This window comes from Eleutherodactylus coqui, chromosome 3 (genome assembly GCF_035609145.1).
Source record: "Eleutherodactylus coqui strain aEleCoq1 chromosome 3, aEleCoq1.hap1, whole genome shotgun sequence".
Lineage (NCBI taxonomy): Eukaryota > Metazoa > Chordata > Amphibia > Anura > Eleutherodactylidae > Eleutherodactylus > Eleutherodactylus coqui.
Genome location: NC_089839.1, coordinates 316,583,285 through 316,610,213, shown reverse-complemented (window position 1 = coordinate 316,610,213; position 26,929 = coordinate 316,583,285). Strand labels below are relative to the sequence as shown.

General features: G+C 54.0%; 1 protein-coding gene across 2 annotated transcripts; it reads right to left on the bottom strand.

The window, feature by feature from the left end:
- Window positions 1-180: 180 nt before the first annotated feature.
- Window positions 181-19,175, bottom strand: BTBD19 (BTB domain containing 19). Of its 2 annotated transcripts, XM_066598012.1 has the most exons (8): window positions 18,951-19,164; window positions 16,523-16,736; window positions 15,533-15,586; window positions 11,437-11,496; window positions 10,720-10,788; window positions 845-976; window positions 586-711; window positions 181-509 (listed from the first exon to the last, which is right to left on the bottom strand). In XM_066598012.1, the coding sequence occupies exons 1-8, from the start codon at window positions 19,052-19,054 to the stop codon at window positions 375-377; spliced, it is 894 nt and encodes a 297-aa protein (XP_066454109.1). In that variant the 5' UTR covers window positions 19,055-19,164; the 3' UTR covers window positions 181-374. The 2 variants fall into 2 exon arrangements, with proteins under 2 accessions (XP_066454109.1, XP_066454110.1); XM_066598013.1 differs by lacking the exon at window positions 16,523-16,736 and having other exon boundaries at window positions 18,951-19,175.
- Window positions 19,176-26,929: the final 7,754 nt, after the last annotated feature.

Genomic DNA, 26,929 nt, shown 5'->3' with positions numbered 1-26,929 from the left:
GCTGGTCACAAACATTTACTTTGGCGCGCTACGCAACAGCTGAAGTTGGGAGGAGTGCGCTCCGTTCCAGCAACTACAAGACCGGACAGATTCACCAGTCTGGATACCAGAACAGCAGGGCGAAGATCCTGCGAGCGACGGAACGTTAGTCGTCATCTTCAATATAAAAAAACAGACACATTCTAGAAAGATCTCCTGTTTATACACAATTGGCATTTGGGCATTATTTACAGCGCTGAGTTCCTCGGAGCAGCGATCTCATCAGGTTATAACCAGAGCTGACACTCTATTCAGGGCGACATCTCCAGACCGACTCCAGGTCGTCACAGAGGACCCCTGCTTCTCCATGTGGTCCCAAGAGCTGACACTCCAGATCACTTAGTAGGAGTGTCCAGGTAATGGTGGTGCTCTCTCAGCAGCGTCCCCTTCCTCTGCTGGAAGTGATGGGCGTGGGAGTCGCTGACTTTCTTCAGGGCGTGGAACTTCCAGGCCTGCACAATCTGGATCTCCTAATAACGAGAGGACAAGGTGAGACGGACGAGGTTATACTATACAGGGAGATAAGCCCCGCCCCCCGCGGCTCACCGGGATGAGGTCATCCTTGGCGTTCTCCCGCTCGAGTGTTGTGAGCTCATCTGGAGAGAGGAGAACGAGGCGCAGCTCTCGCACGGCGTCCTGAGCGACCACAGACACCGGCACGTCCAGGACCACCTCACGGGGAGAAGGGGGGCATTACTACATAACATCACAGTGCTGTGCTGGACCTGACGGAGGTGCCAGGCACAGAGACACTCGGTCCGCTGCGATGCCTCCAGGTTATTCTAGGTAGCAGCAGGACCCTCACCGAGCTGACGCACGCCCACTCCCGGACCGCCTGGATGAGGGGGACCTCGTCGATGGTCAGGCCGTCGCTCTGCAGAATACTAACGATTCCCAGGTCAGAGAGTTCCCGGAAACCCTGCGTCTTAAGGATTTCCTGTGAGGATGAGAAATCGTGAGAAGAGGTTGGAGGTCAAGGAGAAGACGGCAGAAGACGTTACAGCTCAGTCCACATCCTGCCTGGATAAAGCCCAAAGACGACAGCAGAGGGACAACTTCCCCCATCATCCATCATCACTATATAATCCGTGTCCATGAGATCCGCTCGCCTTATACTACAGTACCGACCAGCACCTATATTAAGGTGACCAGATGTCCTGATTCAGGCGGGACCCCAGCCGGACAGCCATTTGTCTCGCTTTCAGGAGGTCTGGTCACCATTAAAGTGATTACCAGCTGCGGTGCCGAAGCTCTCCAGCCGGTAACCACTCCGCGATGCTGCTGCCAGATATACACACTGACGGACGTGTGTGCATCCAGGATCTTCCTCCCCTGACGTCTCCTCTTTGGTTCCACAGGAGAAGGCGCTGCTGTGGGCGCACACACTCCCACACACAGTAGGGCTGAGGAAAGTAGCAGCGACGCCATGAAGAACAGGAGGAGGTAAGTATGTGGGTTTCAGGGGGGCTCTATTAGTATTGGGGCTACTGTGGGGGTCACTGTTACTACTGGGGTCAAAATAAGGGACACTATCAGTAGTCGAGAGGTGACTACTCCCTACTGATCCTCCTTGACCTGTCTGCTGCATTTGACACTGTTGACCCTGACCTCCTCCTCAGTATGCTTCGCTCCATCGGCCTAATGGACACTGCTCTCTCCTGGTTCTCCTCCTACCTCCTGACCGCTCTTTTAGCGTCTGGTTCACTGGCTCTATCACCTTACCGCTCTGTCTCGCTATCGGGGTCCCCCAGGGCCTTCCTGATCTAGTCCCCCACCTGCACAATACTCCCCCTGCCCCTCGCTATGGCTTTGCACTTCTGCCCATTATGTACAATGCCTGCCCGTTACCTTCTGTATCACCCCCAGCCCCTTTGTTTCCAAATAATTGAATACCACATGTAAGTTTTGTCTTTCCTGTAATTGTTTGTATTCTCTATGTGCCTTGAAAGCGCTGCGCAATACGTTGGTGCTATACAAATAACGATTATCATATAATAATATTGGCCCCAGTAGTAATACTATGGGGGGGGTCACTATTACTACTGGGGCCACTATGGGGGGGGTCACTATTACTACTGGGGCCACTATTACTACTGGGGCCACTATGGGGGGGTCACCATTACTACTGGGGCCACTATGGGGGCGTCACCATTACTACTGGGGCCACTATGGGGTTGTCACCATTACTACTGGGGCCACTATGGGGGCGTCACCATTACTACTGGGGCCACTATGGGGGCGTCACCATTACTACTGGGGCCACTATGGGGGCGTCACCATTACTACTGGGGCCACTATGGGGGCGTCACCATTACTACTGGGGCCACTATGGGGGCGACACCATTACTACTGGGGCCACTATGGGGGCGACACCATTACTACTGGGGCCACTATGGGGGCGACACCATTACTACTGGGGCCACTATGGGGGCGACACCATTACTACTGGGGCCACTATGGGGGCGACACCATTACTACTGGGGCCACTATGGGGGCGACACCATTACTACTGGGGCCACTATGGGGGCGACACCATTACTACTGGGGCCACTATGGGGGCGACACCATTACTACTGGGGCCACTATGGGGGCGACACCATTACTACTGGGGCCACTATGGGGGCGACACCATTACTACTGGGGCCACTATGGGGGCGACACCATTACTACTGGGGCCACTATGGGGGCGACACCATTACTACTGGGGCCACTATGGGGGCGACACCATTACTACTGGGGCCACTATGGGGGCGACACCATTACTACTGGGGCCACTATGGGGGCGACACCATTACTACTGGGGCCACTATGGGGGCGACACCATTACTACTGGGGCCACTATGGGGCGACACCATTACTACTGGGGCCACTATGGGGTTGTCACTATTACTACTGGGGCCACTATGGGGTTGTCACCATTACTACTGGGGCCACTATGGGGTTGTCACTATTACTACTGGGGCCACTATGGGGGGGTCACTATTACTACTGGGGCCACTATGGGGGGGTCACTATTACTACTGGGGCCACTATGGGGAGGGTCACTATTACTACTGGGGCCATTATGGGGGGGGGGGGGTCACTATTACTACTGGGGCCACTATGGAGGGTTACTACTGGGGCTACTGTGGGGGGGTCACTATTACTACTGGGGCTGCTGTGGGGGTCACTATTAGTACCAGAGAAACGGATTAAAAGGTTAAATACCTAATCAATATAGACTCTATAGGAGCCAAAGGAACTCCATTCAGGATCCGATGAGGAACCAGATTAGAGACTTTAGGTTTTAGTCTATATGCCACTTTAAGAAGCTAGTGGGATCGCTGCTGCTTAGACACCTTAGTAAGCAGAACCAACTAAACACCCTACTACAAAAATTATACTTTCCGTGCCTGAATTTTTCCAACACTCTAGGGATTTCAGGGAACCGGAGGAAAGGCTCCATTTTTTGAAATGCCTGTAACCTCGCCCCCACCGTGATGGTGTTGTTGCCTACGCCCCTGGAAATCCGACTGACTGGGAATGAAGAGAAGAGGTTTCCCTTACCTCTTTTCGGATAACTCTGCCCATCATGTGTCTAGCAGGAGTACCCTCCTGGCCGAATTAGATGAAGCTTCAGAGTCTCAGCCGCGGAATCACCAAAAACTAGTTGCCATTTCCAGAATCTAAAATCTGCTCTCTTGGCCTCTTGCTCTGGACATGCATCTCCAAACATGCAGGGTCCGGGCTACACATGTGGCTGCAACCCCGGGTCTGAGCGGGTCTGAGCAGGCCTGAAGCCGCCACCCAAAATTTTTTTCTAAGACGACTTTCGGCCGTACGATCCACCCGATCGTTTAGAGGAGCAGCATGCTCAGTGGGAAGCAGGCATGCTCAGTGGGAAGCAGGCATGCTCAGCCACTTTGGCAACCTGCACATCAATTTTTGGAATGGTATCCCAATCTGCAGATATCTCACCAGTAAAGGGAGAACGCCTCTTAATGCCCCTACAGCGGCTCCAACATCAGGCTTTTCCCACTCCTTCCTGAACCTTCCTTGTATATTATGAACAGGGAAGGTGGATCTCTGCTGCTCCTCAAGGCCTGGGCTCCTCCATAAAGCGCGTCCCTGATGGCCTTAATTAGTTCATCTAGGTCTTCTGAACTAAATAAAAACTTCCTCTATTCCTCCTCATTTGACGAATTCTTAGTCGCGCCCTCTGATTGACTTCTGACAGCCAGAATCTGCTCCTCTGCTTCAAGGTAGGTGCACCGAGCAGGAGGTTGGACCCGATGACCCTAGAGGACCCGACAACCCCGGGAGGACCCTTCCTACTCTACCATTCTCTGAGTTCAGTTCTCTTAGCCACCTGAGCTGTATGTGTAGAGGACAGAGTCCCACCATGAGAGGCCAGGGCCGAGCGGCCTTCATCCCTCACCAGCATCTTAATATCGCCCATAAAGCCCGGCGGGGGGTTCTAGTCAGATATATTAGACAGTCCGTGAAATGGCAGACGTTATTGGACCCGACCTCCTGGGCGCAGTTCAGCCTCAAGGAAGCTTTTGGTCATTTCGGACGCTCCTCTCACCATTTTGGTTTCCTTTGAAAGAGTTTAAGCTCTGCTAAAACGCCTCCTCCACTCCGCCCCCTCGCCGGCTCTCAGCAAGGGGAGGGGGCGGGGCAGGAGCTAGTGTGTTAAGCTCCCGCCCCATCTCCACCCCTTATCGGCTACCAGCAATGAGAGGGAGCATGACGGGAGCTTAGCACACTAGCTCCCACCCCATCCCCTTTTATTGCATGCTGCTAAACTCCTCCCACCTCCTTTTCAAGGCAGCGGTCATAGGAGTCTATGGGAGCCGCTGCCGTATTTCGGCAGTGGGTCACTGTTACCACTATGGGGGTCATTGTTACTACTGGAGCTACTATGGGGGACACTTATTACTGTGTCCACTACGGGGACGATATTATGACTGGGGTTACAATTACTACTGGGGTCACTATTATTACTGGGGCTACTATAGGGGACACTTATTACTGCGTCCACTATCACAGTCATTATTACTAGGGCTACTGTGGGGGTCCCTATTATTACTTCGTACACTATGGGGGTCACTATTATTACTGTGTCCACTACAGGGATCACTTATGACTGGGGTCACTATTACTGGCGCTACTATGGGGGGCAATATTATTACTATGTCCACTATGGGGGTCACTAGTATGACTGGAGTCACTACGGATCACTAGTACTACTGGGACTAACATTGGGGACACTATCATTACTGCGTCTACTATGGGGGTCACTATTATGACTGGAGTAACTATTACTACTGGGGTCACTATTACTGGGGATACTATGGGGGCAACTATCACTGGGGTTACTATGGGGGCCACTATTACTGGGGTCACTATGGGGTTACTATTATGACTGGGATCCCTATGGGGGTCACTATTACTACTGGGGCTACTGTGGGGGTTACTTATTACTGGGTTCACTATGGGGGACACTATTATGACTGGGGTCACTATGGGGGACACTATTATGACTGGGGTCACTATGAAGGACAGTTATGACTGGGGTCACTATGAAGGACAGTTATGACTGGGGTCACTATGGGGTTCACTATTATGACTGGAGTAACTATTACTACTGGGGTCACTATAGGGGTCACTATTACTGGGGCTACTATGGGGGCCACTATTACTAGGGTCACTATGGGGTTACTATTATGACTGGGGTTACTATGGGAGGGGGTCACTATTATGACTGGGATCACTATGGGGGACACTATTATTACTAGGGCTACTGTGGGGGTCACTATTATTACTTTGTACACTATGGGGGTCACTATTATTACTGTGTCCACTACAGGGGTCACTTATGACTGGGGTCACTATTACTGGGGCTACTATTACTGGGGCACTATTATTACTATGTCCACTATGGGGGTCACTAGTATGACTGGGGTCACTACGGATCACTAGTACTACTGGGGCTATCATTGGGGACACTATCATTACTGCGTCTACTATGGGGGTCACTATTATGACTGGAATAACTATTACTACTGGGGTCACTTTTACTGGGGTTACTATGGGGGCCACTATTACAAGGTCACTATGGGGTTACTATTATGACTGGGGTTACTATTATGACTGGAGTTACTATGGGGGCCACTATTACTGGGGTCACTATGGGGTTACTATTATGACTGGGGTTACTATGGGGGTCACTATTATGACTGGGATCACTATGGGGGTCACTATTACGACTGGGATCACTATGGGGGTCACTATTACGACTGGGATCACTATGGGGGTCACTATTACTACTGGGGCTACTGTGGGGGTTACTTATTACTGGGGTCACTATGGGGGACACTAGTATGACTGGGGTCACTATGGGGGACACTAGTATGACTGGGGTCACTATGGGGGACACTAGTATGACTGGGGTCACTATGGGGGACACTAGTATGACTGCGGTCACTATTACTACTGGGGTCACTATAGGGGTCACTATTACTGGGGCTACTATGGGGGCCACTATTACTAGGGTCACTATTATGACTAGGGTTACTATGGGAGGAGGTCACTATTATGACTGGGATCCCTATGGGGGTCACTATTATGACTGGGATCCCTATGGGGGTCACTATTATGACTGGGATCACTATGGGGGTCACTATTATGACTGGGATCACTATGGGGGGGTCACTATGGGGGACACTATTATGACTGGGGTCACTATGGGGGACACTATTATGACTGGGATCACTATGGGGGACACTATTATGACTGGGGTCACTATGGAGGACACTTATGACTGGGGTCACTATGGAGGACACTTATGACTGGGGTCACTATGGAGGACACTATTATGACTGGGGTCACTATGGGGTTTACTATTATGACTGGAGTAACTATTACTACTGGGGCTACTATGGGGGCCACTATTACTAGGGTCATTATGGGGTTACTATTATGACTGGGGTTACTATGGGAGGGGGTCACTATTATGACTGGGATCACTATGGGGGACACTATTATTAATAGGGCTACTGTGGGGGTCACTATTATTACTTTGTACACTATGGGGGTCACTATTATTACTGTGTCCACTACAGGGGTCACTTATGACTGGGGTCACTATTACTGGGGCTACTATGGGGGGGCACTATTATTACTATGTCCACTATGGGAGTCACTAGTATGACTGGGGTCACTACGGATCACTAGTACTACTGGGGCTATCATTGGGGACACTATCATTACTGCGTCTACTATGGGGGTCACTATTATGACTGGAGTAACTATTACTACTGGGGTCACTATAGGGGTCACTTTTACTGGGGTTACTATGGGGGCCACTATTACTGGGGTCACTATGGGGTTACTATTATGACTGGGATCCCTATGGGGGTCACTATTACTACTGGGGCTACTGTGGGGGTTACTTATTACTGGGTTCACTATGGGGGACACTTATGACTGGGGTCACTATGGGGGACACTTATGACTGGGGTCACTATGGGGGACACTATTATGACTGGGATCACTATGGGGGTCACCATTATGACTGGGATCACTATGGGGGTCACCATTATGACTGGGATCACTATGGGGGTCACCATTATGACTGGGATCACTATGGGGGTCACCATTATGACTGGGATCACTATGGGGGTCACCATTATGACTGGGATCACTATGGGGGTCACTATTACGACTGGGGCTACTGTGAAGGTTACTTATTCCTGGGGTCACTATGGGGGACACTAGTATGACTGGGGTCACTATGGGGGACACTAGTATGACTGGGGTCACTATTACTACTGGGGTCACTATTACCGGGGCTACTATGGGAGCCACTATTACTAGGGTCACTATGGGGTTACTATTATGACTGGGGTTACTATGGGGGGGGCACTATTATGACTGGGATCACTATGGGGGGGTCACTATTATGACTGGGATCACTATGGGGGTTACTTATTACTGGGGTCAGTATGGGGGACACTATTATGACTGGGGTCACTATGGAGGACACTATTATGACTGGGGTCACTATGGGGTTTACTATTATGACTGGAGTAACTATTACTACTGGGGCTACTATGGGGGCCACTATTACTAGGGTCACTATGGGGTTACTATTATGACTGGGGTTACTATGGGAGAGGGTCACTATTATGACTGGGATCACTATGGGGGACACTATTATTACTAGGGCTACTGTGGGGGTCACTATTATTACTTTGTACACTATGGGGGTCACTATTATTACTGTGTCCACTACAGGGGTCACTTATGACTGGGGTCACTATTACTGAGGCTACTATGGGGGCCACTTTTACTAGGGTCACTATGGGGTTACTATTATGACTGGGGTTACTATGGGGGGGTTACCATTATGACTGGGATCACTATGGGGGTCACTATTATGACTGGGATCACTATGGGGGTCACTATTATGACTGGGATCACTATGGGGGTCACTATTACGACTGGGGCTACTGTGAGAGTTACTTATTACTGGGGTCACTATGGGGGACACTACGACTGGGGTCACTATGGGGGACACTAGTATGACTGGGGTCACTATGGGGGACACTACGACTGGGGTCACTATGGGGGACACTAGTATGACTGGGGTCACTATGGGGGACACTAGTATGACTGGGGTCACTATGGGGGACACTAGTATGACTGGGGTCACTATGGGGGACACTAGTATGACTGGGGTCACTATGGGGGACACTAGTATGACTGGGGTCACTATGGGGGACACTAGTATGACTGGGGTCACTATGGGGGACATTAGTATGACTGGGGTCACTATGGGGTTCACTATTATGACTGGGGTCACTATGGGAGGGGGTCACTATTATGACTGGGATCACTATTATGACTGGAGTAACTATTACCGGGGCTACTATGGGGGCCACTATTACTAGGGTCACTATGGGGTTACTATTATGACTGGGGTTACTATGGGAGGGGGTCACTATTATGACTGGGATCACTATGGGGGACACTTATTACTAGGGCTACTGTGGGGGTCACAATTATTACTTTGTACACTATGGGGGTCACTATTATGACTGGGATCACTATGGGGGACACTATTATTACTAGGGCTACTGTGGGGGTCACTATTATTACTTTGTACACTATGGGGGTCACTATTATTACTGTGTCCACTACAGGGGTCACTTATGACTGGGGTCACTACTACTGGGGCTACTATGGGGGCCACTATTACTAGGGTCACTATGGGGTTACTATTATGACTGGGGTTACTATGGGAGGGGGTCACTATTATGACTGGGATCACTATGGGGGTTACTTATTACTGGGGTCACTATGGGGGTTACTTATTACTGGGGTCAGTATGGGGGACACTAGTATGACTGGGATCACTATGGGGGTCACTATTATGACTGGGATCACTATGGAGGTCACTATTACGACTGGGGCTACTGTGAGGGTTACTTATTACTGGGGTCACTATGGGGGACACTACGACTGGGGTCACTATGGGGGACACTAGTATGACTGGGGTCACTATGGGGGACACTAGTATGACTGGGGTCACTATGGGGGACACTAGTATGACTGGGGTCACTATGGGGGACAATAGTATGACTGGGGTCACTATGGGGGACAATAGTATGACTGGGGTCACTATGGGGTTCACTATTATGACTGGGATCACTATGGGGGTTACTTATTACTGGGGTCAGTATGGGGGACACTAGTATGACTGGGGTCACTATGGGGGACACTAGTATGACTGGGGTCACTATGGGGGACATTAGTATGACTGGGGTCACTATGGGGTTCACTATTATGACTGGGATCACTATTATGACTGGAGTAACTATTACCGGGGCTACTATGGGGGCCACTATTACTAGGGTCACTATGGGGTTACTATTATGACTGGGGTTACTATGGGAGGGGGTCACTATTATGACTGGGATCACTATGGGGGTTACTTATTACTGGGGTCACTATGGGGGTTACTTATTACTGGGGTCAGTATGGGGGACACTAGTATGACTGGGGTCACTATGGGGGACACTAGTATGACTGGGGTCACTATGGGGGTTACTTATTACTGGGGTCAGTATGGGGGACACTATTATGACTGGGGTCAGTATGGGGGACACTATTATGACTGGGGTCAGTATGGGGGACACTATTATGACTGGGGTCACTATGGGGGACACTATTACTATACTGTCTGACAATTACAATCGGCCCTTTAAAGGCACCTATAAAGCTGATGTGGCCCTCAGTGAAAATGAGTTTGACACCGCTGCCCTAATATAATCACCCTGTTGCTTCCTGTCATAGCGCTACCTCTGCTACCTGTCACCTCATTCACATTGGCCCATGCAGTCTTGGTGCCCATGTCCCTTTTCTAGGTCTGCGTTGCATCCGTATTCACTGCGGTTTTCACACAAGTGACGGCTCTTATTTCCGCAGTGAGTAAACACGTAATGCGCATTGTCATGAGTCATTTGGTCTGCGACTACGGACGTGCGGCCATAACGTCGGGTCACGTACAAAACGCACGTCTGAACGCACCAATGGAATCAACGGGTCCGTCAGTCAGTAAGAAGCAACAACAGAAAACCCAAGCGTGTGGTCGGGCGCTGTGCGGCGCTGTGCGGACCGCCGGGGGTCACTCACCTCAGTGTGAAGCTCTATGAACGCCAGGCATCTCTGTCGCAAGTCATTCTGACCATAAGTGACGGCAGCCTGAAGAACAGCGAGACGAGGACAATCAGCGCTACGCAGAAATATCCCCATGACAGCGCCAGAATGCTTACGGCCACTGAGCTGCGGCGGCTCCAGGGGGCAGCAGAGTGTTTGTTACATTGTATCACCGCAGGTAACATGTAGCAGTCTGGGCTATTTATATCACAGAGGATACAACTGTAGCAAACCCTCCGCTGGGGGATGTATAAGGTCTGATAGAGGCTGAAAACCTATATATAAGCAATGAATGTTCCTTCTGGCTGACAGCAAGCAGAGATCTTAAAAACTGTGATGCAAAGTATATAAGACACTGCAGATGTAACTTCGCTTCGCTGACATCACCGCATGTGACGCGATTTTGTGTCCGTAGTACGGATGTGCGTCCCGGCTGACCGCAGATCTCCTAGCCTGAACCTCCAGCGTCACGGGTTCCTGTGTCACATGACATGCGGGCCCCCCGGTGCTCTATATACTTTGTGTTTCCGCTCCTCATTGCTTTAGGATCTCTGCTTCTTGTCAGGGAACAGAACCCCGTTCACTCAGCTGAGGGTTTGCTGCAGTGTGGAGCATCCTCCGTGAGCTAACAAGCAGGAAGGATGCAGCCAATCCCTGAAGTCCCCCTGTGCGGCTCCCGCCGCGTTCACCTACCTGTAAGGCTTCGCAGGCCATGTCCACCGTCAGCGTCCGGCTGATGAAATCCACACAAAGCTGGAAAAGAAGAAGACAATATGGAGCGATCAGAGATAGGAGGTACTACAGCACCCAACATCCACCAGAACTGCAGGGTCCCAAGGGTTACAGAAACCCCAAGGAGCAGCTGATAACAGGGAGCAATAGACTGCATCTACTTCCAAAGAAAGTGGTAGAGAGCAACACTGATCGGATTACGGGAAATATGGAGTGAGGGTGACTGATAGGTCTACATATAAAGTGTACGGTGATATTCCAGAGGCCCCCCGATGTGACCCCCAGAACGCCACATAAGGGCACTCTGATATAGAAACTCCATTGATGGAAACAGAAACTCAGAAAGCTTCCTTGCCGTCAGACGTGCCTCCGGGCGGCGGTTCTGTCCATCTTGTCTCCAGTCAGCCATCTTTCAGATTAATGCGCTGACTGGCGTCTCCTGTCCGCATCGCACGGCCTTCAGACTGACACACGACTTCTCATATCCAAGGGGATTGTCTGTTGGTCCTGACCGCAGGCGCAGCTTGCATACAGCTCTGGCAGGAAGGTCCATGCTTGGAGAATACATTTTACAAAGCAACCTGTCTGTGTCTGCGGGCCTCAAATAACTACATCCACCCCTAATTAGGAACTCAGCAACATAGTATTTGGGGTCCCTGGAATATCCCTAACAGCGGTGATCATAGAATCCTACAATGGGAGAGTTGGAAGGGACCCCCAGGGTCATCGGGTCCTCTGGGGTCATCGGGTCATCCAGGGTCATCAGGTCCTCCAGGGTCATCAGGTCCTCCGGGGTCATCGGGTCCAACCCCCTGCTCAGTGCAGGATCACTAAATCATCCCAGACAGATGTCTGTCCGCCTCTGAAGACTGTTCCACTCATTGATCCCCCTCACTGTCATTGTGGTCCCCTCGGAAGTGATCAGTGCGCCCCTTTTTGTCACCGGACACACGCGGAGCCTGTAGTCCCTGCTATACACTTTGCAGAGTATCACAAGGGACAAATGCAGATCATAGCGGGCAGTAAGGGGGAAAAGTGGACGCCAATCACAAAGTGTGAAGTCCAGGGCACACAGGGGAAGATGGTCACTATAATCACCATACACCCGTACGCTCCCTGTAGACAGGTAGTTCCCCTCCCCCACATTCACCACAGGGGAGTCCCCCGTACGCTCCCTGTAGACAGGTGGTTCCCCTCCCCCACATTCACCGCGGAGGAGTCCCCCGTACGCTCCCTGTAGACAGGTGGTTCCCCTCCCCCACATTCACCACCGGGGAGTCCCCTGTACGCTCCCTGTAGACAGGTAGTTCCCCTCCCCCACATTCACCGCGGAGGAGTCCCCCGTACGCTCCCTGTAGACAGGTGGTTCCCCTCCCCCACATTCACCGCGGTGGAGTCCCCAGTACGCTCCCTGTAGCTAGGTGGTTCCCCTCCCCCACATTCACCGCGGTGGTGTCCTCCGTACGCTCCCTGTAGATAGGTGGTTCCCCTCCCCCACATTCACCGCGGAGGGGTCCCCCGTACGCTCCCTGTAGACAGGTGGTTTTGCCCCCACATTCACCGTGGTGGAGTCCCCCGTACACTCCCTGTAGGCAGGTGGTTCCCCTCCCTCACATTCACCGCGGTGGAGTCCCCCGTACGCTCCCTGTAGACAGGTGGTTCCCCTCCCCCACATTCACCGCGGTGGAGTCCCCCGTACGCTCCCTGTAGACAGGTGGTTCCCCTCCCTCACATTCACCGCGGTGGAGTCCCCCGTACGCTCCCTGTAGACCGGTGGGTTTCTGTGCTTGGAACCTTTTACCGTAACATCGGAGAACCGCTTCCTGCGCCAAACGTTGTGCACCAATAACAGACTGGGAGACGTGAAAAACCAGGACCTAAAACGCACTTTGGTCTCCGCTGGCGGCCATCTTACCTCAGCGGCTTAAGATGTGAATGTTGCGCTGTGATTGGTTGCTACGGGCAACAAGGACGTCTCAGGGCCCTTTTCCACGGGATGACCTGATGGGACGCGGACGGCTCGGCCATCATTTTTCTGGGGTGCGCACGGGAGATAGTCGGCCACATGTTAGGCCCACCCCTCCGCACTGCAAGCTCAACGATGGCGCCATATTGAGGCATCTGTGCAGGATCATCAGTGTCACCTCCATGTGATTCCACACCGCAGCCCTCTCCATCTATTACTCCCTGTTATCAGCCATTCCAGGCTGACTGTAGGGATGAGTGACAGGATCACTACTGCATATCCCATATCTGCAGTCCCGAGAACCTTCTCCATGTGATATCCGCCTCTCCCCTTATAACGCGCCGGGCGGTCGTGGACGCCTCGCTGCTCGCTGGCTCAGAAGACGTTCCACTTGGCGCCCTCTGTGGTTTCTGGAAGGACAATGGAGTCTCCTCTAAGACAAGCATCTGGGCGCAGAAGGAAGCGATGACCTCCTGGGACCCCCGCGGCCCCTCAGTCTTAGTTCAAAGCCCCCCAGCTGGGACCAGGACCCCATGAAGTCATGGACGGCTCAGACCGCTGTGATGGCAGCGACCACTTGTTACACGTCCGTCTCCCGTTCAGCTCCGCACTCTGTGCTCTTCGGGTAATTTGGCGCAGTGTGCGGAGGCGAATGTGAGATTTCTGGCTCCGGTTTATGTAGTTGGAGGGGAAATCTGTTTCTCCTCAGAACTACAAATAATAGTTCTATATCTGCCCCGTCCGCTCTGCATGTGTATATTCTAGATCTGCCCCGTCCGCTCTGCATGTGTATATTATATATCTGCCCCGTCCGCTCTGCATGTGTATATTCTATGTCTGCCCCGTCCGCTCTGCATGTGTATATTCTATATCTGCCCCGTCCTCTCTGCATGTGTATATGCTATATCTGCCCCGTCCGCTCTGCATGTGCATATTCTATGTCTGCCCCGTCCGCTCTGCATGTGTATATTCTATACCTGCCACGTCCGCTCTGCATGTGTATATTCTATACCTGCCCCGTCCGCTCTGCATGTGTATATTCTATACCTGCCCCGTCCGCTCTGCATGTGTATATTCTATACCTGCCCCGTCCGCTCTGCATGTGTATATTCTAGATCTGCCCCGTCCGCTCTGCATGTGTATATTCTAGATCTGCCCCGTCCGCTCTGCATGTGTATATTCTAGATCTGCCCCGTCCGCTCTGCATGTGTATATTCTAGATCTGCCCCGTCCTCTCTGCATGTGTATATTCTAGATCTGCCCCGTCCGCTCTGCATGTGTATATTCTATGTCTGCCCCGTCCGCTCTGCATGTGTATATTCTAGATCTGCCCCGTCCGCTCTGCATGTGTATATTCTAGATCTGCCCCGTCCGCTCTGCATGTGTATATTCTAGATCTGCCCCGTCCGCTCTGCATGTGTATATTCTAGATCTGCCCCGTCCGCTCTGCATGTGTATATTCTAGATCTGCCCCGTCCGCTCTGCATGTGTATATTCTAGATCTGCCCCGTCCGCTCTGCATGTGTATATTCTAGATCTGCCCCGTCCGCTCTACATGTGTATATTCTAGATCTGCCCCGTCCGCTCTGCATGTGTATATTCTAGATCTGCCCCGTCCGCTCTGCATGTGTATATTCTAGATCTGCCCCGTCCGCTCTGCATGTGTATAGTCTAGATCTGCCCCGTCCTCTCTGCATGTGTATATGCTATATCTGCCCCGTCCGCTCTGCATGTGTATATTCTATATCTGCCCTGTCCGCTCTGCATGTGTATATTATATATCTGCCCCGTCCGCTCTGCATGTGTATATTCTATATCTGCCCCGTCCGCTCTGCATGTGTATATTATATATCTGCCCCGTCCAAACCAGTTCCATTTTAGCCTGAGGAACGATAGAAGATCCGAAAGCTGCTGTAACATCACGCATGTTTGTCAGGCAGTGAGCTCTCATATCCACAAGGTTACCTGGTTTCTCTCACACATCGGCTCTACTGGTGACACCGGGCCAAACCTTTTTACGATTCTATCATTCACTCTGCACCCCTCCCCCAACACAAAAAAAAATTCTCAATTCTTCGAAAACCTTGTTACCTTTCTCAGATCTGTAAGTCCGTACTCCACGGCGGCAGTGAGAACTTCCAACGCCTGCAGAGGACAAAGGGTTAACTATTAGGCAATGCTGGAAATGAACTCATGTGACAACGAGCAAATAGAGCGCTACCGAATACACATTAGGAGATTATTCCAATATGAGCCCCGCCTCCCCGATATTATCTGCGCTCGCCGCATCCATCATCGGGCTGTAGAGGGGTCTCCAGAAGGGCGCGTCCCTACTTACCCCTTTATGACCTAATAGGACGACCTATGGAAAGCGCAGGGGTCACTCATTGCGCCACTACGTAATATTCATCTCCACAGAGTCGCCACACGCAGCGTTCACGGTCTGAATCATAGTCAGCGCCGCGTGCAACGTCCACTGATGGCACAAGAATCCCAGACTCCGCCCCCAGAATCTTAAAGGGCAATACTCTGCTCAAAATTACGAAAGCCGCCATCACTACCGTCACAGCTTTCCAAGACGTCTGTCTATTAATGCAGTGATGGTGGGGGCGGCACGTGTAGACAGACTGTAGGGGGGCCGTAATGGCGGCCAGAGCGCTCATCATATAGCTATGACAGGCGGTGAGCACATATGACCAGGAGAGCGGCAGATGGCGCGGTCGGCGGTCACCGGATGGTCTGCCTCGGACTGAAAAGTGGAAGTACCATGATTATCACCCCCAACATTGAAGAGTCGAAGGTCATTGCAGACCACCGCATGTCACCCAAGAGGAGTCCAAGTCTTCATCATTTCATGCTCTCTGCTTGTTGTCAGTGAAAAACAACTTTTATATGACATGAAAAGGCTGAAACCCGCTGCGGCCCTCAGCCCTCTCGCAGCTGAGGGCTTGTTACAGTGTTTCACTGAGGGCCATAAGGAGAGGAGAGACATTTGTGCTCTTTTACAGAACTGATACATTGTAACAAGCTCTGGACCCCTAGTATCGCCATGTTGCACCGTACGCGGCGGCGGATACTCACTAGCAGACCGTCCAGAGTCACGCTGTTTGTATAGATAAATTCTAGAACCGCCAGGAAGACCTCCGGCTGCACATCTGCCAGGACGAAGGGGACCTGCACCTCCGGGGGGCGCTGCTGCAGGAACATCCTGTGGAAGACTTTACAGCGAGATATCAGGATACAGCGATGGGCGTGGACCACCTGCCGCCGCCGTCCCACCACGAAGGAGACGTCGCTGCAAAACAGGAGGGGGAAATGAGACTCCATGCCAGCTCACTGCTCGGATACACTGTATCTAATGCTATCTGTTGAGCTGTATCAAATCCTATCATGTGTATCTAATCCTATCCCGTGTGATACTGCCTGCCGAGGCGTGTATCTAATCCTATCCCGTGTGATACTGCCTGCCGAGGCGTGTATCTAATCCTATCCCGTGTGTTACTGCCTGCCGAGGCGTGTATCTAATCCTATCCCGTGTGTTACTGCCTGCCGAGGCGTGTATCTAATCCTATCCCGTGTGATACTGCCTGCTGGGCCATGTATCTAATCCTATCCCGTGTGATACTGTCTGCCGAGGCGTGTATCTAATCCTATCCCGTGTGATACTGCCTGCCGAGGCGTGTATCTAATCCTATCCCGTGTGATACTGCCTGCCGAGCCGTGTATCTAATCCTATCCTGTGTGATACTGCCTGCCGAGGCGTGTATCTAATCCTATCCTGTGTGATACTGCCTGCCGAGCCGTGTATCTAATCCTATCCCGTGTGATACTGCCTGCCGAGGCGTGTATCTAATCCTATCCTGTGTGATACTGCCTGCCGAGGCGTGTATCTAATCCTATCCTGTGTGATACTGCCTGCCGAGCCGTGTATCTAATCCTATCCCGTGTGATACTGCCTGCTGAGTCGTGTATCTAATCCCCATCTTCGTCTCGTTCAGTCGCTCTCACGTATACAGCGAATGCGAATGTTTCCTCATTGGACGAGCCGCCGATGACATTAGGAGGTCTAAATGCACCCTAAATAATATCCCCCCTTCTGAAAACATGAATCCAGAACATTAGAGAATCCACAAGACCCCCGGGGTGACCCCCCCACTATAGGCACACAGGCATGTAGTTAACCATCCCTCCAGCAGGGGGCGCTGCAGATAATAGATCTTCAACTGATTAACAGACCTTGTCAGGGCAGCTATTCACTGACAGCAGCAGTGATGGATCCTCAGCCGCATCCAAGACGCAAAGAACACACAGCTCATTACCAGATTATTACAGCCGCAGCGCCCCCACCTAACACAGACAGCCGCAGCGCCCCCATTGGACTCTCCAGTAGGCCCCCTCCTCTTTGGTGATCTCCCCAGATCGGAGCACATTAAATACATTTGGGGTACGGGGGTGCTATATGATACAGGGGACGCCCCGCTGAGGTATCTTCACGGTGACAACTGCCGCCGTCACATGACGGTCACCTCGATGCGTTAATCTTCACACCTGCGCTTCACTCTCAGAACTGAGGAAGCCCCCCAAGGCACAGGGACCCCCAGAAACACCGCCGAGTCATATCTGCTCCTGGGAAAGCTGGGTGACATCCAATATGGCCGCCATTAGAGACGCCAGGAACGAGTCCATGGCACTGCGGAGGGACAGCCGAGACACCCGGAAAACAAGGTGCTACAGACAAGCAACTTCCGTCAGCACTTGGAAGGGTTAACTGTCCAGGCTGGCTGTTTAACCCCTGCACTGCCACCCCGTACAGAGGGCACCGCACCGCCAACGTGCTGAACATCCAACATGATGGCGTCTCTCCATGCACGTCTGCAGATACCGCGGCGTCCGGAGAGCGAAGTCCAACACGGTGGAGACGGAGACGATTAACCCTCTCCTCACAGATTGCGACCGGCGCTGTATCAGGGCAGTAGCTCCGCTCTATACCAAGGGGCAGATTTATGAAACGGTCTTCATCGCCCCGGCGGCCAATCAGAGCGCAGCTTTCATTTCAGAAATCTGCCCCCAATTTTATACGGCTTTCTCCCAGAAACCGTGCCCCTCGACCACAGGCCGTGCCCACTGCGATGCCAGACGACAGCGCCGCAGACCCTTCTAATACCAGACAGCTCATACAGGGGGGCTCCACCAGAAACAGAAAGAAGCGTAAGCGCTGCAGGCTTCTTAAAGGGCAAGGACGGCCATGACTGATGGTAACACGGCCGGCGCAGGACTCATGTGAGGACCCTCCATCACACCAGTCTCTCAGGGGTCTCCCCAGCGCACTCCCTGCGTCCTGCGGTCATTACGTGAATGTTGGTTGTGGCCGATGGCGCCTGCGCCCAGGGGGGCTGCCAGTCAGGTGGCAGCACTGCAGGTGAACCATTAGACCCGGCTGGTACCCCCTTTGTGTTGTACCAGGGGTTCCTGGACTGCAGCTCTGATGCCCACTGACCCCACCACCTACCTGAACTGGGCATTGTTGATGAGACCCCTCAGGGCAGCGGGCAGAGCCGAGGGATCCCCCTGGAGAAGGACGGAGACCCCAGAAGTAATAGGAGCTTCTGACATGACTACAGAGGCCCAGAGCCAGGAAATGATGTGGAGGCTGGAAGAGCAGCCGGGGCGGACCCCCACGCCAGAGCCCAGGCGGTGTATCCGAGCCCATCGTCTGCGATACTGCCTGCTGAGCCGTGTATCTAATCTTGTGGATGTGAGACCGTTATGCTGGGCTGCTCCATATGGCGCCCACCAGCACCGCCCCCCCCCCCCCCCCCCCCCCCAAACTGTGCGCTCTGGAAAGGAAAGAGTTAAGCCTTCTAATGAGAATAACGAGGAGCTTTCTGCAGAGTTTGGAACTTTTAACTCTATCAGTTCAGAAGTCTCAGCTTAGAGGGAACAGTCCTGTTAGGGGTCTCCATGTAGCTGTCTGGGGGTCTGCTTCTAGTTAACCCCTTCAGGACTGACATATCAGCCTCATCCACGTGGATACACTCAGATCACAGCCCGATAGCCCTGGAGATGCAGCTTATAGGATGATTGTGGCTGAGTCCTGGTGGGGAGTGCAGTGCTGAGTCCTGGGATGGCGGGGGGGGGGGGGGGGGGGTTCAGGTCGGTGTCCCAGAGGGGGATGATCAGATCTGAGTCCCGGGGGATTATCGGGGGGCGGATTTCAGGTCTGATTTCTGGTGGTGGGTTTCAGATCTGAGTCCTGGTGGGGAGGTTCAGATCTGAGTCCTGGTGGGGAGGTTCAGGTCTGATTCCTGGTGGGGAGGTTCACATCTGAGACCTGGTGGGGAGGTTCAGGTCTGAGTCCTGGTGGGGAGGTTCAGGTCTGAGTCCTGGTGGGGAGGTTCAGGTCTGAGTCCTGGTGGGGAGGTTCAGGTCTGAGTCCTGGTGGGGAGGTTCAGGTCTGAGTCCTGGTGGGGAGGTTCAGGTCTGAGTCCTGGTGGGGAGGTTCAGGTCTGAGTCCTGGTGGGGAGGTTCAGGTCTGTGTCCTGGTGGGGAGGTTCAGGTCTGAGTCCTGGTGGGAGGTTCAGGTCTGAGTCCTGTTGGGGAGGTTCAGATCTGAGTCCTGTTGGGGAGGTTCAGGTCTGAGTCCTGTTGGGGAGGTTCAGATCTGAGTCCTGTTGGGGAGGTTCAGATCTGAGTCCTGGTGGGGAGGTTCAGGTCTGAGTCCTGGTGGGGAGGTTCAGGTCTGAGTCCTGGTGGGGAGGTTCAGGTCTGAGTCCTGGTGGGGAGGTTCAGGTCTGAGTCCTGGTGGGGAGGTTCACATCTGAGACCTGGTGGGGAGGTTCAGGTCTGAGTCCTGGTGGGGAGGTTCAGGTCTGAGTCCTGGTGGGGAGGTTCAGGTCTGAGTCCTGGTGGGGAGGTTCAGGCCTGAGTCCTGGTGGGGAGGTTCAGGTCTGAGTCCTGGTGGGGAGGTTCAGGTCTGAGTCCTGGTGGGGAGGTTCAGGTCTGTGTCCTGGTGGGGAGGTTCAGGTCTGAGTCCTGGTGGGGAGGTTCAGGTCTGAGTCCTGTTGGGGAGGTTCAGATCTGAGTCCTGTTGGGGAGGTTCAGGTCTGAGTCCTGTTGGGGAGGTTCAGATCTGAGTCCTGTTGGGGAGGTTCAGATCTGAGTCCTGGTGGGGAGGTTCAGGTCTGAGTCCTGGTGGGGAGGTTCAGGTCTGAGTCCTGGTGGGGAGGTTCAGGTCTGAGTCCTGGTGGGGAGGTTCAGGTCTGAGTCCTGGTGGGGAGGTTCAGGTCTGAGACCTGGTGGGGAGGTTCAGGTCTGAGTCCTGGTGGGGAGGTTCAGGTCTGATTCCTGGTGGGGAGGTTCAGGTCTGATTCCTGGTGGGGAGGTTCAGGTCTGAGTCCTGTTGGGGAGGTTCAGGTCTGAGTCCTGTTGGGGAGGTTCAGGTCTGAGTCCTGTTGGGGAGGTTCAGGTCTGAGTCCTGTTGGGGAGGTTCAGGTCTGAGTCCTGTTGGGGAGGTTCAGGTCTGAGTCCTGTTGGGGAGGTTCAGGTCTGAGTCCTGTTGGGGAGGTTCAGGTCTGAGTCCTGGTGGGGAGGTTCAGGTCTGAGTCCTGGTGGGGAGGTTCAGGTCTGAGTCCTGGTGGGGAGGTTCAGGTCTGAGTCCTGGTGGGGAGGTTCAGGTCTGAGTCCTGGTGGGGAGGTTGAGGTCTGAGTCCTGGTGGGGAGGTTCAGGTCTGTGTCCTGGTGGGGAGGTTCAGGTCTGTGTCCTGCTGGGGAGGTTCAGGTCTGTGTCCTGCTGGGGAGGTTCAGGTCTGAGTCCTGGTGGGGAGGTTCAGGTCTGAGTCCTGGTGGGGAGGTTGAGGTCTGAGTCCTGGTGGGGAGGTTGAGGTCTGAGTCCTGGTGGGGAGGTTGAGGTCTGAGTCCTGGTGGGGAGGTTGAGGTCTGAGTCCTGGTGGGGAGGTTGAGGTCTGAGTCCTGGTGGGGAGGTTGAGGTCTGAGTCCTGGTGGGGAGGTTCAGGTCTGAGTCCTGGTGGGGAGGTTCAGATCTGAGTCCTGGTGGGGAGGTTCAGATCTGAGTCCTGGTGGGGAGGTTCAGATCTGAGTCCTGGTGGGGAGGTTCAGATCTGAGTCCTGGTGGGGAGGTTGAGGTCTGAGTCCTGATGGGGAGGTTCAGATCTGAGTCTTGGTAGCAGGTTCAAGTCTGAGTCCCAGGGGAGGGGTGCAATGTTGAGCTTTGAGGGAAAGGTCCACTGCTGAGTCTTAGGGGTGGGGGGGTGGGGGTGGGATCCAGTGCTAAGCCTCAGGGGAGAAGGGGTCCAGTGCTCCAGTGCTAGGTCTTAAGCGGGGAAGTCAGGACTGAGTTTTTATTTTGAGTAGTCAGTGCTAAGTCCCGAGGAGGTCAGGTTTGAGTCCTGGAGGGTTCAGGTCTGAGCCCTGGTGAGAATGGGGGGGTCAGGGCTGAGTCATAGGAGGGTCAGATCTGCTTCCTAGTGGGGCTGGGGAGGTCTGAGGCAAGGGGGGGTCAGTGCTGAGTCCAGATGGGGGGATCCAGTGCTCAGTCCTGGGGGTTAATGCTTGGTAAGATCTGAATCCCATTAGGAGTGGTGAGTCTTGTTAGTTGGTCAGGTCTGAGTTCTTTAGAGGAGGCTTTGCTAAGTCCCTGGGGTGCAGTGCTGAATGCTGGGGGGAGGGTCAGCGCTGAGTCCTGTTGGGGGGGACCTGGTCTGAGTTCTGGGGGGCAGTGCTGAGTCCTGGAGACCAGTTAGTAAGTCCTGGGGACCAAATCGCAGCTAAATGAGAAAATCGCAAGCGGCGGCAATGTTTTTGCGACACTCATAAAACACAGGAGCAAAGATGCGATTTTGCCACAATTTTTTCGCGACGATATCGCGAATCCCCAAGCTGATCTTCTGGGAGGCTGCAGAATGAATGTTATACAGTGCAGGTAGCCTGGCCCCCGCAGCACAGAGGATGTCAGGAGAGGCTGCAGCAGCGCAGAGCATGTCAAGAGAGGACCCACAGCAGCACAGAATATATCAGGAGAGGATGCAGCAGCACAGAGCATGTCAGGAGAGGAGCCACAGCAGCATAGAGGATGTCAGGAGAGGCTGCAGCAGCGCAGAGCATGTCAGGAGAGGAGCCACAGCAGCACAGAGGATGTCAGGAGAGGCTGCAGCAGCACAGAGCATGTCAGGAGAGGAGCCACAGCAGCACAGAGGATGTCAGGAGAGGCTGCAGCAGCGCAGAGCATGTCAAGAGAGGACCCACAGCAGCACAGAATATATCAGGAGAGGATGCAGCAGCGCAGAGCATGTCAAGAGAGGACCCACAGCAGCACAGAATATATCAGGAGAGGATGCAGCAGCACAGAGCATGTCAGGAGAGGAGCCACAGCAGCACAGAGGATGTCAGGAGAGGCTGCAGCAGCACAGAGCATGTCAGGAGAGGAGCCACAGCAGCACAGAGGATGTCAAGAGAGGAGCTACAGCAGCAGAAAGGAAGTCAGGAGAGGAGCCACAGCAGCACAGAGGATGTCATGAGAGGCTGCAGCGGCGCAGAGCATGTCCGGAGAGGAGCCACAGCAGCACAGATGATGTCAGGAGAGGAGCCACAGCAGCACAGAGGATGTCAGGAGAGGAGCCACAGCAGCACAGAGGATGTCAGGTGAGGAGCCACAGCAGCAGAAAGAATGTCAGGAGAGGAGCCACAGCAGCACAGAGGATGTCAGGAGAGGCTGCAGCAGCGCAGAGCATGTCAGGAGAGGAGCCACGGCAGCACAGATGATGTCAGGAGAGGCTGCAGCAGCACAGAGCATGTCAGGAGAGGCTGCAGCAGCACAGAGGATGTCAGGAGAGGCTGCAGCAGCACAGAGGATGTCAGGAGAGGCTGCAGCAGCACAGAGCATGTCAGGAGAGGAGCCACGGCAGCACAGAGGATGTCAGGAGAGGCTGCAGTAGCACAGAGGATGTCAGGAGAGGCTGCAGTAGCACAGAGGATATCAGGAGAGGCTGCAGCAGCACAGAGGATATCAGGAGAGGAGCCACAGCAGCACAGAAGATGTCAGGAGAGGCTGCAGCAGCACAGAGGATATCAGGAGAGGAGTCCCAGCAGCACAGAGGATGTCAGGAGAGGAGCCACGGCAGCACAGAGGATATCAGGAGAGGCTGCAGCAGCGCAGAGGATGTCAGGAGAGGAGTCCCAGCAGCACAGAGGATGTCAGGAGAGGCTGCAGCAGCACAGAGGATGTCAGGAGAGGCTGCAGCAGCACAGAGCATGTCAGGAGAGAAGCCACAGCAGCACAGAGGATATCAGGATAGGAGTCCCAGCAGCACAGAGGATGTCAGGAGAGGAGCCACAGCAGCACAGAAGATGTCCAGAGAGGAGCCACAGCAGCACAGAGGATGTCAGGAGAGGCTGCAGCAGCACAGAGCATGTCAGGAGAGGAGCCACGGCAGCACAAAGGATGTCAGGAGAGGCTGCAGCAGCACAGAGCATGTCAGGAGAGGCTGCAGCAGTACAGAGCATGTCAGGAGAGGCTGCAGCAGCGCAGAGGATGTCAGGAGAGGAGTCCCAGCAGCACAGAGGATGTCAGGAGAGGCTGCAGCAGCACAGAGGATGTCAGGAGAGGCTGCAGCAGCACAGAGCATGTCAGGAGAGGAGCCACAGCAGCACAGAGGATATCAGGATAGGAGTCCCAGCAGCACAGAGGATGTCAGGAGAGGAGCCACAGCAGCACAGAAGATGTCCAGAGAGGAGCCACAGCAGCACAGAGGATGTCAGGAGAAGAGCCACAGCAGCACAGAGGATGTCAGGAGAGGCTGCAGCAGCACAGAGGATGTCAGGAGAGGCTGCAGCAGCACAGAGCATGTCAGGAGAGGAGCCACGGCAGCACAGAGGATGTCAGGAGAGGCTGCAGCAGCACAGAGGGTATCAGGAGAGGCTGCAGCAGTACAGAGGATATCAGGAGAGGAGTCCCAGCAGCACAGAGGATGTCAGGAGAGGCTGCAGCAGCACAGAGGATGTCAGGAGAGGCTGCAGCAGCACAGAGCATGTCAGGAGAGGAGCCACAGCAGCACAGAGGATGTCAGGAGAGGCTGCAGCAGCACAGAGGATATCAGGAGAGGAGTCCCAGCAGCACAGAGGATGTCAGGAGAGGAGCCACAGCAGCACAGAAGATGTCAGGAGAGGAGCCACAGCAGCACAGAGGATGCCAGGAGAGGAGCCACAGCAGCACATAGGATGTCAGGAGAGGAACCACAGCAGCACAGAGGATGTCAGGAGAGGCTGCAACAGCACAGAGCATGTCAGGAGAGGAGCCACGGCAGCACAGAGGATGTCAGGAGAGGCTGCAGCAGCGCAGAGCATGTCAGGAGAGGAGTCCCAGCAGCACAGAAGATGTCAGGAGAGGAGCCACAGCAGCACAGAGGATGTCAGGAGAGGAGCCACAACAGCACAGAGGATGTCAGAAGAGGAGCTACAGCAGCACAGAGGATGTCAGGAGAGGAGCCACAGCAGCACAGAGGATGTCACGAGAGGAGCCACAGCAGCACAGAGGATGTCAGGAGAGGCTGCAGCAGCGCAGAGCATGTCAGGAGAGGAGCCACAGCAGCACTGAAGATGTCAGGAGAGGAGCCACAGCAGCACAGATGATGTCAGGAGAGGAGCCACAACAGCACAGAGGATGTCAGAAGAGGAGCTACAGCAGCACAGAGGATGTCAGGAGAGGAGCCACAGCAGCACAGAGGATGTCACGAGAGGAGCCACAGCAGCACAGAGGATGTCAGGAGAGGCTGCAGCAGCGCAGAGCATGTCAGGAGAGGAGCCACGGCAGCACAGAGGATGTCAGGAGAGGCAGCAGCAGCACAGAGCATGTCAGGAGAGGAGCCACAGCAGCACAGAAGATGTCAGGAGAGGAGCCACAGCAGCACAGAGGATGGCAGGAGAGGAGCCACAGCAGCACAGAGGATGTCAGGAGAGGACCCGCAGCAGCACAGAGAATGTCAGGAGGGGAGTCGCAGCAGCACAGAGAATGTCAGGAGGGGAGTCGCAGCAGCACAGAGGATGTCAGGAGAGGCTACAGCAGCACAGAGGATGTCAGGAGTTGCTGCAGCAGCACAGAGCATGTCAGGACAGGAGCCACGGCAGCACAGAGGATGTCAGGAGAGGCTGCAGTAGCACAGAGGATGTCAGGAGAGGCTGCAGTAGCACAGAGGATATCAGGAGAGGCTGCAGCAGCACAGAGGATGTCAGGAGAGGCTGCAGCAGCACAGAGCATGTCAGGAGAGGAGCCACAGCAGCACAGAGGATGTCAGGAGAGGCTGCAGCAGCACAGAGGATATCAGGAGAGGAGTCCCAGCAGCACAGAGGATGTCAGGAGAGGAGCCACAGCAGCACAGAAGATGTCAGGAGAGGAGCCACAGCAGCACAGAGGATGCCAGGAGAGGAGCCACAGCAGCACATAGGATGTCAGGAGAGGAACCACAGCAGCACAGAGGATGTCAGGAGAGGCTGCAACAGCACAGAGCATGTCAGGAGAGGAGCCACGGCAGCACAGAGGATGTCAGGAGAGGCTGCAGCAGCGCAGAGCATGTCAGGAGAGGAGTCCCAGCAGCACAGAAGATGTCAGGAGAGGAGCCACAGCAGCACAGAGGATGTCAGGAGAGGAGCCACAACAGCACAGAGGATGTCAGAAGAGGAGCTACAGCAGCACAGAGGATGTCAGGAGAGGAGCCACAGCAGCACAGAGGATGTCACGAGAGGAGCCACAGCAGCACAGAGGATGTCAGGAGAGGCTGCAGCAGCGCAGAGCATGTCAGGAGAGGAGCCACAGCAGCACTGAAGATGTCAGGAGAGGAGCCACAGCAGCACAGATGATGTCAGGAGAGGAGCCACAACAGCACAGAGGATGTCAGAAGAGGAGCTACAGCAGCACAGAAGATGTCAGGAGAGGAGCCACAGCAGCACAGAGGATGTCACGAGAGGAGCCACAGCAGCACAGAGGATGTCAGGAGAGGCTGCAGCAGCGCAGAGCATGTCAGGAGAGGAGCCACGGCAGCACAGAGGATGTCAGGAGAGGCAGCAGCAGCACAGAGCATGTCAGGAGAGGAGCCACAGCAGCACAGAAGATGTCAGGAGAGGAGCCACAGCAGCACAGAGGATGGCAGGAGAGGTGCCACAGCAGCACAGAGGATGTCAGGAGAGGACCCGCAGCAGCACAGAGAATGTCAGGAGGGGAGTCGCAGCAGCACAGAGAATGTCAGGAGGGGAGTCGCAGCAGCACAGAGGCTGTCAGGAGAGGATTCGCAGCAGCACAAAGGCTATCAGGAGAGGAGTCGCAGCAGCACAGAGGATGTCAGGAGAGGAGCCACGGCAGCACAGAGGATGTCAGGAGAGGAGTCCCAGCAGTGCAGAGGACATCAGGAGAGGAGTCCGAGCAGCACAGAGGATGTCAGGAGAGGCTGCAGCAGCACAGAGGATGTCAGGAAAGGAGCCACA

Bases quoted from the DNA above. Each gene is read 5' to 3' on its own strand.
- BTBD19 (XM_066598012.1), bottom strand. From the start codon at position 19,054: ATGTCAGAAGCTCCTATTACTTCTGGGGTCTCCGTCCTTCTCCAGGGG. The intron at 10,789-11,436 runs GTAGGTGAACGC...GCTGTTCTTCAG, and splicing joins TGGCCTGCGAAGCCTTACAG to GCTGCCGTCACTTATGGTCA. The intron at 510-585 runs GTGAGCCGCGGG...TCTCGTTATTAG, and splicing joins CCAAGGATGACCTCATCCCG to GAGATCCAGATTGTGCAGGC.